Source organism: Centruroides vittatus, unplaced genomic scaffold (assembly GCF_030686945.1).
Source record: "Centruroides vittatus isolate TY-2023 unplaced genomic scaffold, ASM3068694v2 contig_955, whole genome shotgun sequence".
NCBI classification, from domain to species: domain Eukaryota; kingdom Metazoa; phylum Arthropoda; class Arachnida; order Scorpiones; family Buthidae; genus Centruroides; species Centruroides vittatus.
The window spans coordinates 398,701-413,379 of record NW_027122634.1 but is presented as its reverse complement, the minus strand read 5'-3'; the positions used below and the strand labels follow the sequence as shown (position 1 = coordinate 413,379).

General features: G+C 34.7%; 1 protein-coding gene across 1 annotated transcript in view; it reads right to left on the bottom strand.

The window, feature by feature from the left end:
• Positions 1–14,679, bottom strand: part of eys (eyes shut) — a 55,210-nt gene that overhangs the window by 26,102 nt on the left and 14,429 nt on the right. The window contains exons 6-10 of the mRNA XM_067282391.1: positions 12,471–12,731; positions 9,942–11,011; positions 1,076–1,401; positions 791–1,001; positions 584–699 (exon numbers count right to left, since the gene is read on the bottom strand). Of these exons, the coding sequence (XP_067138492.1) occupies positions 584–699; positions 791–1,001; positions 1,076–1,401; positions 9,942–11,011; positions 12,471–12,731 (1,984 nt within the window). The remainder of the gene's footprint in view (positions 1–583; positions 700–790; positions 1,002–1,075; positions 1,402–9,941; positions 11,012–12,470; positions 12,732–14,679) is intronic.

Sequence of the window (14,679 nt, the reverse complement as noted above, 5' to 3'; positions counted from 1 at the left end):
AGTTTCAATAAAACGTTTTGTAAATCATTTTAAAATATCGTAAAAAATATTAATATACGCAAATATGAATATAACATAATTAACTAAACAATAACATTAATGCCCGATACATTCTAACCTACACGCCATCAATGCCATAAGATATGGGGCTAGATAAAGGCTATAATATTATTTAATTACAAAATAATTTAATACTAGAGTTAGATGCTATTTCTTATTAACTTTAATAATTATAGTTTAATGTTCAGCATTAATAAAAGTTACCGAAATGATTAATTTACTGTGTTTTTGTTATTTCTTACTCCTGTTTTTAGGTATTCGGTATTCGGCCGAATAGGTTGAATACCGGGTAGTAACCAAATATTTGTTACATCACTATTGAAAATTAAACATTTTTAACCATTTAAAAGTGGTTTTGAAATTTTCAAATTGTAATTTTTAAATTTACATTATTTGTGTCTGGCAGTGAGTGCTTTTATATATATATATTTAAATTACTAAAATACTGTAAGTAAATTATTTTATGTTGTTTTTATATACATCAGCTTTTAATATGCATAACTAAAGATTAATTTAAAACTACCTAAAACATGTTCCCCCATTTTGACATATAACAGTGGCACACATTCCATCATCACATTCAATAATATTAGCACCATCCTCAGCATCTTTAACCATTTTCTTTTTTTTATTATTAATCTGAAATGTAAAAGTGATTAAGAGTATTATTGATAACTTTACATAAATATTATAATATTTTAATTATAACATCAATATTATTTATACAAACCTGCAAATCTTTCATGCAACCAGAAAAAAAGATAACTTTGTCGACATTTTTCTGTGATAAAGTATTATTAAATGGCACTCCTCCAAAATAAATTTGTCTAAATTGAATTTTAGGATGAAGTGATTGCTGTTGACCACTCATATCTGAAGTGTTATTTACTTGAAGTTTGGCAATGCAAGAAGAACTTTCTTTACTTTCCATAATTTCAAGACTTATAAATTAAAAATTATTATAGAATATTACTATATAACAATAACTTTTTAATTAAATATATAATTATATTACCTTAGAGAAATTGAGGAAAAGTATCCACTGTTTACTTTGATATTTGATTCTCTAAAAACCATTGTTTGTTGACCACAAGAAAACTTCAGCTTTAGTGAGCCATTCTGGATTTGCAATAGAAGAAATGATTTGTCTTCAAATGATTCAGTATAAAAAATTAAAGCATCAGAGGAGATAGTCTTAAAAGTAAAATTTATATTTAATCTTTGTTGTGTATTTATTTCTGGTAAAATATGTTTTAAAAAAGAATGGTTGGAAAACTGTGGATTATGAACCAAGATTTCTTTTTCACATTTTGCACCAGTTACATGAAGTGGACAAATACACTGAAATGCATTAAAAAATAAAAAAGGGATTAGATTGATATATCAAGAAATTGAATAATGTGTATGAATGATATTTGGAAAAAAATAGTTATAAGTATTTAGATTTAGATAAATAGCTATACAGATAAAAAACAATCAATGATTATATAAAAAATTACAATTATATGGTCTGTAAAAATATATTTTTCTACATTCAAACTGAAAATGCTTTGGACCATATCAGCAGCTATTATCTAAAATGAAATTTTATATAAATTTATTCTCTGCCTCAGGGGGCCCCAGATGATTGCTTAAACACTTATGCAGTCATTTACAATTAACAAAAAAAAAAACATCCAAATGTGTTTAAAACATTTTACTTATGTTTTTACTGTAATGAATAACATTTTAGTCCATTGCTTCTGAATATACAAAGCAAAATTCTGTTATACTGTCTTATGTTTTAGCATTGACAAAACTCCCATCTGGTCTAAGTGTAAGAACTGGTAATGTTGAAAATTCCTTGGAGATGTGAAAGTGAAGGGAAGTATGTGGAGGACTGGGAGTTTTAGTCAGGTTTTAGGAGTCCACATGGTGAGAATGAAGAGAGTAATGCTACAGACTGGGATCAGAACTGTGTAAGAAACAAGAAGAAAAGGTTGAAGCTTAGACAACTAGGATTATGTGCAGTGATCAAGGAGTGGATTGCGGCAAACTTCCGGGGAATTTCTAGACTCAACAATCAACATAAGATTTGACAGATTCTGTGATTTTTTGGGATTATTGTTAACAGACTTTTCAGAGGAAAATTGGCAACTTGAAAAGTAAGAAAACAACATCACAAGATGACAATGATACTTTCTTACTCCGACTTGGGGACAACAGACGCAAGCCACGTTGTCCCCCCTTTTGGTGCAGAACAAAGGACTAGACTCACACATCAACAAATGGGGTTTACGTACTTCACTGTTTGTGTAAATGATGCTTCAAATACCAATGAATATATTGCAAAATATAGTGAAGAATTTACTTCTGAGAAATAAAGTCAGTTCTGAGTAAAGATTAAGTATAGTGGGAATCTATTGTAATAATTGAGAGCAATCCTGCTTCAATACAAACCAGAGTATACATCACAGTGAGAAATATTCAGTAATTCTCCATGTTTGAAATATCAGAAGCTGGAGAAGCATGGTTTTCTGACTTAAGAGGCATATTCATTGGGACTAAGAATAGGTTAACCCCACCATTCCACGAAAATACAAATCTGCATATATCAATTCTGCTTAAAACAAGACCTTGTGGTACTGTATTTTTCAGTTTTTGTATGTAGCTGTAAGAAAATATCATTAACAAATATGTTCATGAAAATTTGAATATTTGACAAAATTTGAACATTAAAATGTTTTTGGGTCATTCAAATATGTCACCAATTTTTAGACATCCAAATCTGAATGATTCTGAAAAATCTTGTAATGTGTCTTCTTGGTTTGTGGTCAAATTCAAGATCATATGCTGTTTAATTTACAAGACTATTTTGTTTATAGAATGATATTTTTAACCCTTCTCTAATTGGAAGTCTCTCCAACTTTGCAATAGCATGGACTAATGCAGGAATGGGCAACTTGCAGCTTGCATTAATATTTTTTGCAGCCTGCGTCACATAAAATTTGAATAAATATATCAATTTCCCAGCTTAAGGAAAAGTATACAACAAAAATTCAAACGTTATTTTTTACAATCTATGTATGTCCACAATGAATTTAGTAAAAATTAAAATAAGAAACCAACTAACAGACTCACATCGAAACTAATTTAAAATTAGCAGTGACTAATATTTAACCAAATATTTCCGATATACAGTCAAACCTGTTTTTATGCGGGGGATAGGGACCGCATTAAAAAAGACGCATTAAAAAAAATCGCACGAAACTTCACGAATGGCTGTAAAAAATAGTTTTCGCAACACAATTAAAAAATATTTTTTTAATGCGGTCAACAGGGACCGCATAAAAAAAGTTTCACATAGAAAATAACTCAAAACCGTACGAAATAGAATTTATTGACAACAGATGTCAGCACTTGACTGCATCGTCTGGTCTATCGTCTGTTTTACATATTTTTGTCCAGGTGGTGTTTTGTTGACTTAAAAAGTAAATTATTTCATTTTTCGCATATTCATGCAATAATATTACTATAATAAGTGCATTTATGCTATAATAAGTTTATTTAGCTATAATAAGTCAACGTGAGACATGACGAATCGCACGAAACTAGTCGCCAACTATACCGCACAAATAAAAAATCGCACAAAAAAACCGCATAAATTAAAAATTCGCATTAAAAAAATCGCACAAATAAAAATCGCACATAAAAAGAGCGCATAAAAACAGGTTTGACTGTATTACATTTACATCAGTTCTAGAAAATTAAGTATACTTATGCCAATTTATAATTATATATGAATAAATAATTGTGATTTATGGGCATTTTTTTCTCTTTTCTCATGTTGTGACCCATGATGGTTCAAAAGTTTTCAAATGTGGCTCTTACATAGAAACAGGTTGCCTGTCCCTGGACTAATGTAAAATTAGTTCAGCTGGAAATGAATGATAGGAATTGAGGTATTTCTCAGGAAGATCAGAAAATGATTTTTCTATGTTCTTCAGGTGTGAAATAAAGCCATAAAAAATTTAAATTGTTGAAGGCCATACTGCTTAGCTTTAAATTGTTGAAGGCTTAAGCATTCAAGATTGTAACAACTTGCAGACTGCCATGTCATCACATCATGTGTAGTTGATAGACATCCATGATGTCATGATTCTCTTTTGAAGCAATTTTGAAAAGCCCCCATGAGTGACATTGAAAAATGGCAGAGTGAAAAATTGTTACATTACTTGTAATTATATGTAAAAAACATTGTACATGAAAACATGTGCAAGGTGGCAAATTTCCATGGCAGTTTTTTGAGGATCTGTGATAAGTGGAAAAAATTTTTTAACTGAAATTTTTAAACTGTGGTCTGAAGACCACATGTTCTGTTGCCTAACCGGCTCGTAACCAACCCCTTGGGTGGTTCACGGTGTAAAGAAGGGAGAGGCCCTCATAGCGTAAAAGCTTCCTGTTGTAAAAGTTAATGGGAGAAGGGGAGATATGTGGTCCAGAGATCACGTGTTCTATTGCGTGATCCTTGGGTGGGCCGCGGGGTAAAGAAAGGATGGGCCGCTTTTTGGAAGAAAAACAGAGAGGGGGAGGGAGATCGCGCATGCTCAACGGAAGAAGAGGAACTTTTTCGGAAGAAAGAATAGAGAGGAGACGTGTAGACGATAGAGATGATAGAGTCGAGATTGTTTTTTTGTGTGTGTTGTTTTTCTTGTTTTAGTGTCTGTTATAGCGAAGGGACAGAGTAGTGATTGGAAGGACTAAAATAAACTTTAAGTTCCTTGCATTGGAGTCATAGAGCGTGTGATTTATTTCATTGAAGTTTCTTTTTGTTTTGTTCCTGCACGGGGAATACTCTAAAGATCGAGTACTTCCCCACATAATTGGCGTCCGCGACAGGATATGCTCTCAAGACTCCATTTTCACACCAAGTTATAGTAGTTCAGGTTGTGAAAACACGATCAACGAAAATGGAATCCGAAACCCAGGTTAGTTCAGCAGAACAGTCGGCGATGTGTCCACTGTTAATTGCTGGATACCTCGGAATGGTCCCCACATTCACAGGGACACCATCAGACATGATTTCGATTAGAGAATTTTTCTTACAATTTGAAAACGTTGCTAAGCTAGCCGCATGGAGAAAGTCGGATTACCTTACAATAGCCAGTGCTAGGTTAAAAGGGAAACCTCTAACTTTTCTTAATGAGGCCCGGGCTATGTATGGAGAAGACTATGATAAAATAAGGGAAAGAATCATTAGAAAATTTCAACAATGCGTGAAGGACGGCAGAGAGGCTTTAAGACAATATACAGGTATTAGACAACGGAAAGAAGAAGATCTATGGGAGTTCCGTGTTCGCCTATGCGAAGCGGTTGACCAAGTGATCGAGGCTAATCCACATCTTGAACCTAACAAAGGACAACTACTTTTGGATCAATTTATCAGGGGCTTAGATATTCGTTTACGTCGTGAAGTACTGAACCATCAACCCGTTTCGTTTGATAAAGCAGTCGAACTGGCAGAGAAGGCTAATGAGATCGAGCAAAGGTTTTTTCGTAAAGAGAGCACGTGTTACGTTAATATGGCAGAAACCACCACAAAAACTGAGGAGGATATCACCAACAATAAGGGAGCAGATGAACACAAGGAAGGCAATTTGAGAGAAACCGTAGAGAAGCTTGTAAGACAGGTGGAAGAACTTTCGGAGAACATGAGTCAAATGACAACCATTAACAGAAAAGACCAGATTCGAGAAGCAGCAGACTGTGTGTTACGCTTGTGGTTATCCGGGACATATTGCATGTAACTGCCCGACAAAAACAAAACAACAGTTAAACTAACAAGGGCTTGCAATAGTGGCCAGGATTGCAGGCTCAGCCATGTTTGTAAGCTGGCCCTGAACATAAGACAAAACACTAATGGTTTACCAGTATGCGGAGGAGCAATTGGGACAACGAAGGTCTGATTTCTCATCCTTACAGGGTCGGAAAGGTTGTTAATGAATCTTGACACAGTAAAGATGCTACTAGACAAAGATAATTGCGAGATAGTCAACGAAACCCTATCGGTGAAGGGAATAAGTGGACCATCTGTAACTTGTGAACCCGTAATTTGTATGAAACTCTCATGTGGTGGCAAGATCATAAAACAGAAGTTTGGGAGCATCAAAGCAAATACGTTTGTTGATTATGACGCCATTCTTGGAATCGACTTCCTGCGAAAGTGCGAAGTGATATGCAAATTGTTATATAAAATCAGCACATGGACACAGGAAGACAAAAGTAACGAGTGTATGCTCACAGTGATGAGTCATGCCACAAGTACAGTTCCAAAGGGAATAAAAGTGGAAATTATCCCTCCTCCCCACCAAAGTAAAATGCTTAACTTGATACATACCTTCTCTTCTTGCTTCTCCTCAAAGCTTGAAAACCTAACAGGAACATCAAAATTTTGCCATGATATCAAGCTATCTGAGTCTAGACTGATAAACACTCAGCAATATAGGATACCCCACATTATGCTTCCCAAGTTGAAAGAGAAAATAAACTCCTACCTGGAGGCTGGAATCATAGAAGAGAGTAATTCTCCTTGGAACTCTCCCATACACATTGTAAACAAAGACGATGGAGACATTAGATTTACGTTGGACTTACGACGGATAGATGACGTAACCATTAGTCAGGACTTCCCTATGATGAGGGTTGATGATATTCTGACACAATTCAGAGGAAGTAAGGTGTTTTCAGTCCTTGATTTGAGCTCGGGGTACTTCCAGATCCCCATCAAGAAGGAGAAAAGGGAGGTTTTTGCTTTCTCCATGCCCTGGGGGAAATATCAACTGTGTCGCATGCCCCAGGGCGGAAAAAACAGTGGTCGTTACTTCCAGAGTGTGATGAATTGCGTCTTGGCTCGTTTCATAGGACATTCGTGCTTTGTATTCCAAGACAACGTTGTCCTATTCTCTAGCGACTTAGACGAACATATATCACTCATCCATAAAGTTATGGAGGCCATAGATAAGGCAGAACTAAAATTAAATCCAGAGAAGTGTAAATTTTGTGTTCCTGAGATAAGATACTTAGGCCACATCATAAACGGAAAGGGAATCAAACCTGATCCTGAGAACATCAAAACGATAACGGACGTACCAGCGCCATCTCGCACAAAGGACGTTAGAGCATTCCTCAGAATGGTCAATTATTACCGACCATTTATTCAAAATCTCGCCCATATAGTACAGCCCTTAACCGACTTAACTAAAAAGGGAGCGAAATTCGATTGGAATTATAAATGTGAAAAGAGTTTTAAGAGAATTAAAGAAATGTTAGTTAACACCCAAACGTTGGGACATCCTGATTTTGGGAGCAAATTCCTTTTGAATACCGATGCCAGCGAGGGATGCATAGGGGCAGTGTTGAACCAGAGGGTGGGGGAGAATGAACATGTCAGCCCAATAGGATTTTATAGTAAGAAGTTGCAAAGGAACGAGAGGATGTATTCGACTGTGGAAAAGGAATGTCTGGCCATCGTCCTAGCATTACGTCATTTTAGATATCTTGTACTCAGACGCCCAGTGATTGTTTATTCCGATCATAAACCACTAGTATTTCTACAACATATGCAGAATCACAACCGACGCCTAATGTGATGGGCCATGGAATTGAGCAAATATGATCTAACTTTGGCTCATGTAAAAGGAAAAGAGAACGTGGTTGCGGATTTTCTCTCAAGGGTTCACAGTGATGTGATTACAAATAATGTGACATCGAATCAGTCTAGACCCATGGAAGAGATTGACAAACTCATAATAGAGTCTCAGGACACCGATAAAATTTTCGGTCCAATTAAACGTAAAATTCTTGGGATAGAGAGACCAAACAACATGGTGGATATGCCTATAGAGAATTTCGATATTATCAACAGTGAACTTGTGACAATTAACCAAGTAGATGATGACTGTCGAATGATTAGAAGATGTGTTGGTGAAAGTGCAGTCAATCAAATTATTTCGACACATCATTGTCACCCCCTTGCTGGTCACATGGGAATCGCCAAAACATTTGCTGCAATTAAACGTCATTTCTACTTTCCGAAGATGTGGAAAAGGATAGAGGAATTCGTTAGAGAGTGCAAGGTGTGCCAGCGTTATAATCGTCACAAAGGAAAAGCCCCCGTCCAGGATTTCAAAACAGCGTCGCGCTCCATGGTCGAAGTCTCTGTTGATCTTATAGGACCACTCCCAGTAATGGAACGATCAAACCGCTATATACTTGTATTCATTGATTTATTCTCAAGATATGCTGAAGCCGTGGCCATCCCCTCCCAAGATGCAAAAACAATCGCCGAGGCATTCTTTTGCAATTTCGTCTGCCGATTCGGGTGCCCGACTGTACTAATATCGGATCGAGGACCGAATTTGACATCTAGTACGATGGAGGAAGTGTGCCGAATGTTAAAGGTCAAACGAAGAGTGACGACCGCATACCGTCCCACGTCTAATGGCCTCATCGAACGGTTTAATAAAACAATTGTTGAAATTATCGCTCGCATATCAGATGGGGATAATCGTAATTGGGATACCCACCTCCCAGCAGCCATGTTCGCGTATAGAAACGCTGTAAATTCAGCCACAGGTGAGACTCCCAATTTTTTAATTTATGGTTTTGACCCCCGCTTCCCTAATGGTGACAAGATAGACAGAGTCGAGTGGAACCAGAACATAGAAAGTTACTGCTCAGATCTCGTGGAGAGACTCGAGACTGCGCATAAAATAGCGCGCGCTCTGAGTGACGAGAGCAAAAGAATGAGTCGGGAATATTGAAATAGACACCGCTCTCTCCGAAAATTCGAAGTAGGAGAATTAGTATGGCTAGCATGACCTCTTCATGATCCTACAAAACGAAAATTCTCTGCAAAGTATTTGGGGCCTTTCCGCATAGTTGATAGGATAAACGAAGTGAACGTAAGAATAAGGGGATGTAAGGATGGGGATGACCAAACAGTCCACATTGACCGGCTCAAGAGGTATGTTGGTCCCGAGAGCAAATTGGCTAATCTTAGAAAAAAGAGAGGATGTACGCCACGAAAATTACCAGTCAGAGCTGACGAGATACAAGATAATGGGAGGAGGGGAGATATGTGGTCTGAAGACCACGTGTTCTGTTGCCTAACCGGCTCGTAACCAACCCCTTGGGTGGTTCACGGTGTAAAGAAGGGAGAGGCCCTCATAGCGTAAAAGCTTCCTGTTGTAAAAGTTAATGGGAGAAGGGGAGATATGTGGTCCAGAGATCACGTGTTCTATTGCATGATCCTTGGGTGGGCCGCGGGGTAAAGAAAGGATGGGCCGCATTTTTGGAAGAAAAACAGAGAGGGGGAGGGAGATCGTGCATGCTCAACGGAAGAAGAGGAACTTTTTCGGAAGAAAGAATAGAGAGGAGACGTGTAGACGATAGAGATGATAGAGTCGAGATTGTTTTTTTGTGTGTGTTGTTTTTCTTGTTTTAGTGTCTGTTATAGCGAAGGGACAGAGTAGTGATTGGAAGGACTAAAATAAACTTTAAGTTCCTTGCATTGGAGTCATAGAGTGTGTGATTTATTTCATTGAAGTTTCTTTTTGTTTTGTTCCTGCACGGGGAATACTCTAAAGATCGAGTACTTCCCCACAAAACAATTAGATGAATAGCATATAACATGTAGCATGTGGATATCATAGAATCATAGCTAAGTCAATTAAGTGAAAAATTACCATAAAAAAACTAGTAGGTGTAGAAAATCACTACCGCATATGATTGCAGGTTAAAAAATAGCTTCTCTGATTTTGAATTTAAAATTATAATAAGAATTGAATAATTGAGTTTGATGAATTATGAAATTTTGAATATTTAAAATAAATTATACAAACCTCACAAAACTTGAAATTTTGTTCAAAATTTTCTATAAGAGTTCCTCCATTTTCACAGATAAAACTTTCACAAGTTGATTCATTTGCAATTGGAAATGGAGAAGTTACTTCTAAAAAATCAGTTATACTAGATTGGGTTGGCACCATTTCACTTATTAAATGAGAAGAAAATGGATAAATTTCTGATGTATTTCCTATAGTGTAACTATCTTCAATTTGTGTACTTAACTGTAGTAAAGAAGTCTGAAATTCAGACACTATAAAATCTGTACTTGATATACTGAGGGTAATTGGTGAAAATGACACATTATCAATACTTTGTGATATTTCAAATTCATCAGAAGAAGTTAGAGTAATGTACAATGAGTTACTAGATGCCAGTTTTTCAGATGATGAAGATAAAAATTCTGTAGATGCAAATAATGGGTAAGATGGATGTGAAGTCATTGTAAAAATGGAAACTTGTGTTTCCATACTTTGCATAAATGTTTTGCTCACTTGGGTAGTTGAAATTTCTATATCTTCTGTTCTAATGTAAGATGATTCTTTAGTTATCACTTCAGATGAGCTCATAAAATATGAAGAATAGATGAGATCCCCAACTGAAGATGATAGATCAACCATTTTTGTACTCATAGTAATGGAAGATTCTGTACTATCAAAAACATGCTTTTCAGTTGAAATTGGTATCACACTGGAATAAAAAGGTAGAGTTGTATATGATTCTTCAAAACTTGGAATAGAAATAGTTGAGTCAATTGTTGTCTGGGATGGTATCCAATCTATTTGTTCTGTAGATGTAATAATCGAGATTGTTTTTTCTGGAGATATGGACGGAGAACTGATAAGGGTTGTAAGAGTATCACTCATTGCAGTTATTAATCTGGATACTTCAAAAGAAACTGAACTATAAATATCAAGAAATGATACTTGTGATGCTTCTTCAAATGTAGTTGAAATCATCTTGGAAAAATCATAGGATAGAGGTGATGTATAAAGTTGTGTAATTATTTCTGAAGTTGTATCTATATCACAGATAATAGTTTTACAAGAATTTTCACAAAGTGCTCCTAAATAAAAGAATTGTGTTTAGCATTATATTATAAAAATTCATGTTTAAAAAGTTAATAGCTATAGAAAAAATATTATGAAAATTAATTATTACAGTTTATCTATATATTTATATTAATATTAAATTATCTAATAAATATAATAATAATTAAACCAGTGTTTCCCAACCTTTTTTGTGCTATGCCCCACTTAAGTCTTTCTAAAATTCTTATGTCCCCCCACATATACGTTGAACTCTTTTGGAAGATCTCTTGTCGTGTTTGTTGAAGTTTTTCTTGCACTTAATTGCCACACTGTTTTATTGTAACCACGATAAAACCCGATCCTTTCATCAAAGTCTCTTGCACTTTCCAGTCGTTGCCAAACGCGATCTGAAACACCACAACTCATGCCTGTCTACCTCAAGGTCTGGGCAAAGAATGTCCTTTCTCCTCTTCCACCAGCCTAAGGGCCTCGTTCATCTCTTTGTTCTCAGTGTTAATCCTACCCAAGGGAAAAGGGTTATAAAGAAAAGTTCTAGAAGGAAAAGGAAACGAAGAACAAAGAAAACTAAAACTAACTAAAATCAATATTTACAATAAATATGACATACAGCGACTATATGGTTAACTTTAACTCTGGACAAGTGCATTTTCGAATTGCCTCCCTTAACAATCTAATTGCCCCTCTGTGAGGCGTGGGCAATTCAGTTGGGAAACACTGAATTAAACAGATATTGTGTGATCTTAAAACTTTAAATCATTTGTGCAATTTCTTTAAAAGATTTATTTTTTGTTACGATATAATCTCAATTATTCAATGTAAATGAAAATGTGGTCAATGTTACCTATGTAGTGAACATGGCAACTCGTCTCTGAAACAGTGGGGACGCACGTTCTAATCTAGCCTAACCTACTCTAATAAATTACCTATAATTATTGCCAACTAAATTAGAATAGGTTAGGTTAGGTTAGAACGTGCGTCCCCACTGTTTAAGAGACGAGCCGCCATGTTTGCTACCATAGGTAACATTAACTGAAAATGTATATCAAGTACATGAGATTATCAAAAGTCCTTAAACAATATGGTAATAGAATAGATTTATTTTTAAATCTGAATTATTCAAAATTAATTAGAAAAAAAAACAAATTACACATTTATATTTTTATTATATTCATAACAATAAAAATGAATATTTTAAGGCTAATATATTAAAAATAATAAATATTTTAAAAATTCTATTATCAATACAAAATGTTCTGTCAAAAAATATATACTCTTTCAGTTACTTAGTTTATTCTCCTTATTCCTGATGATTTAAGCTGTAAGCAAATGAAAATATTTGCTAATCAATAAAAATTTAAATATATTTTTCTAGCATCAATCATTTTCTTGTTTTACAATATAAACTTATCTATTCAATATGTTGGTAATCAATAACTTATTAAATATAAGAATTTCTGGGAATATGATTCATACCAATAAATCCAAAGGGACACATACAACTGAAACTGTCCACTCCATCTATACAGGTACCACCATTCATACAAGGAGAAGCAGGTAGACATTCATTGTAACGTTGTTCACAAGCAATACCATGGAAGTCTGGCACACAATAACATGTAGGTTCAGTTATATTTATTCCAGCAGCAGATATTTCAACAAGACATATACCTTCATTTTCACAAAAATTTTCTTTGCATTCTTTTACTTCTGTTTCACAGAATTTTCCTGTCCAACCTTTTTGAAACAAAGTGCATATTTCTCTTAATTTAATGAAATAATTGAAATAGTATGCTTCCAAAATATAAATTTGTTTTCATTTAAAATAACTATTAATTAATAAAATATTGAATATCATTAATGGCTAGACTCTGCTCAAATAATAAGTTAAAATTGAAATGGAATGTATATTCAACATAATTGGAAAAATAAGAATTAACTTATTACTTTATAAGAATATGGCTATAAATTTAAACCTATGAAAGCAAATCTATTATTTAAATTTTAATTCGAAAATTTTATTTTTTTAATTGTATATAAGTTTTATATTATGATATATATTTTATATATTATACAGGGTGGGGCATAAAGATTCCCCACATTTGGAATAGGTACTGTATGGGCTGTAGTGACAATAGTGACTGGACAAGTTTCATTTGGTAAGTTAGGCTCTACTATTTTCATTTTGCCAACTTTGGTGTCATCGGCGCATACATTTTTGAAGAAGGTGATGAAACAGTAACTGTTACCTCCGGCTGGTGTATTGAAATGTTGGAGAAGTTTCTGTGCCCTAAACTCTCAGATTCTTTCCTTCAAATCCTCAAGAGTTCAAAGAAGATGTCAAAAAACCTTTTCCTTTAGGTAACTCCAAAAGAAAAAGTCACAATGGCTTAAATCTGGTGACCTTGTCAGCCACCCCACATCCCCCCTTAAAGAGATCAAATGCCCAGGAAACATTTCCCTCAACACTCCAAGCAAACATCATGCTGTGTGAGCTGTGGCTCTATCCTGTTGAAACCATACATGTTCTGTATTCAAGTCATCCAGTTTAGGGTGCAGAAACTTCAAAATTTCAATATACTGGTCGGAAGTAACAGTTACTGTTTCATCACCTTCTTCAATAAAGTATAGGCCGATGTCACTAAAGTCAACAAAATGAAAATGGTAGAGCATAACCTGTCAAATGAAATCTGTCCAGTCTCTATTGTCACTACAGCCCATACGGTACCCACTCCAAATGTGGGAGATCTTTATGCCTCACCCTGTATAAAAGTTAAGTAATATAATTTGATATTCATTAATATTTATTATACAGGTAACCCCCGTATAACACGGGAGTTATGTTCCAAAAAATTGCTGTGTTATGTGAATCCGTGTTATACGAAACAAAACTAGTACAAAAAGGGGGGGTTAGGTTCCAAAAATTAAAAAACATGCTATTATATTTTCATAATTAAGATAAATATCTTTATTAAAACTTTCTTAAGAAGTGATACATATTAATATAAATTAAACAACGCCAAAAGCAGAAGTGGCAAGATCTGGCAACACTGAAACAAGTTTCGAAGAGGACCACGTGTATCGACAGAAGGAAGGAAAAGAAAATTTACTTACTGTAGTTAAGTACTAATTGTTCACAAAAATTATGCAGGAAAATCTGATAGTACGTACGTGCTCAAATGAAAAATGTCAAATGAGGTACCTTTCTCACTTAAAAGCTTTATCACGTTTATTGAACTATTGTATGGGGATTTCCCTAATTTCAAATTAGATAAAGTTCACTTTTAATAGTTTTTATTACATTTCATGTTGTGTGAGGGTTTTACCCAATTCTCGAACTGTGTTAAAGTGAATCCGTGCTATAGAAGTGCCGTGTTATACGGGGATTACCTGTACTTCATAAATTTATATAACTGAAATACTAACTTTGTCTATTTATGTAAATAAAAACAAAAAATATACAACTGGAATTGAAGAGCACAACAGTAAAGCCTCATTTTCATTTGTGGAAAAGTATTATAGAAAACAGACAAATTTTTCTTTTCTACAGCATAGAAAGAATCTAGAAAATCAAGTTGAGAGATGTTATTTTTCATAAACAGAAGGTCAATAGCCAGTAGAAAATGAGGATGATTATGATATAAATAAATCTAAAGGGATAGAAATTCTTTCTCATCAAAAAATT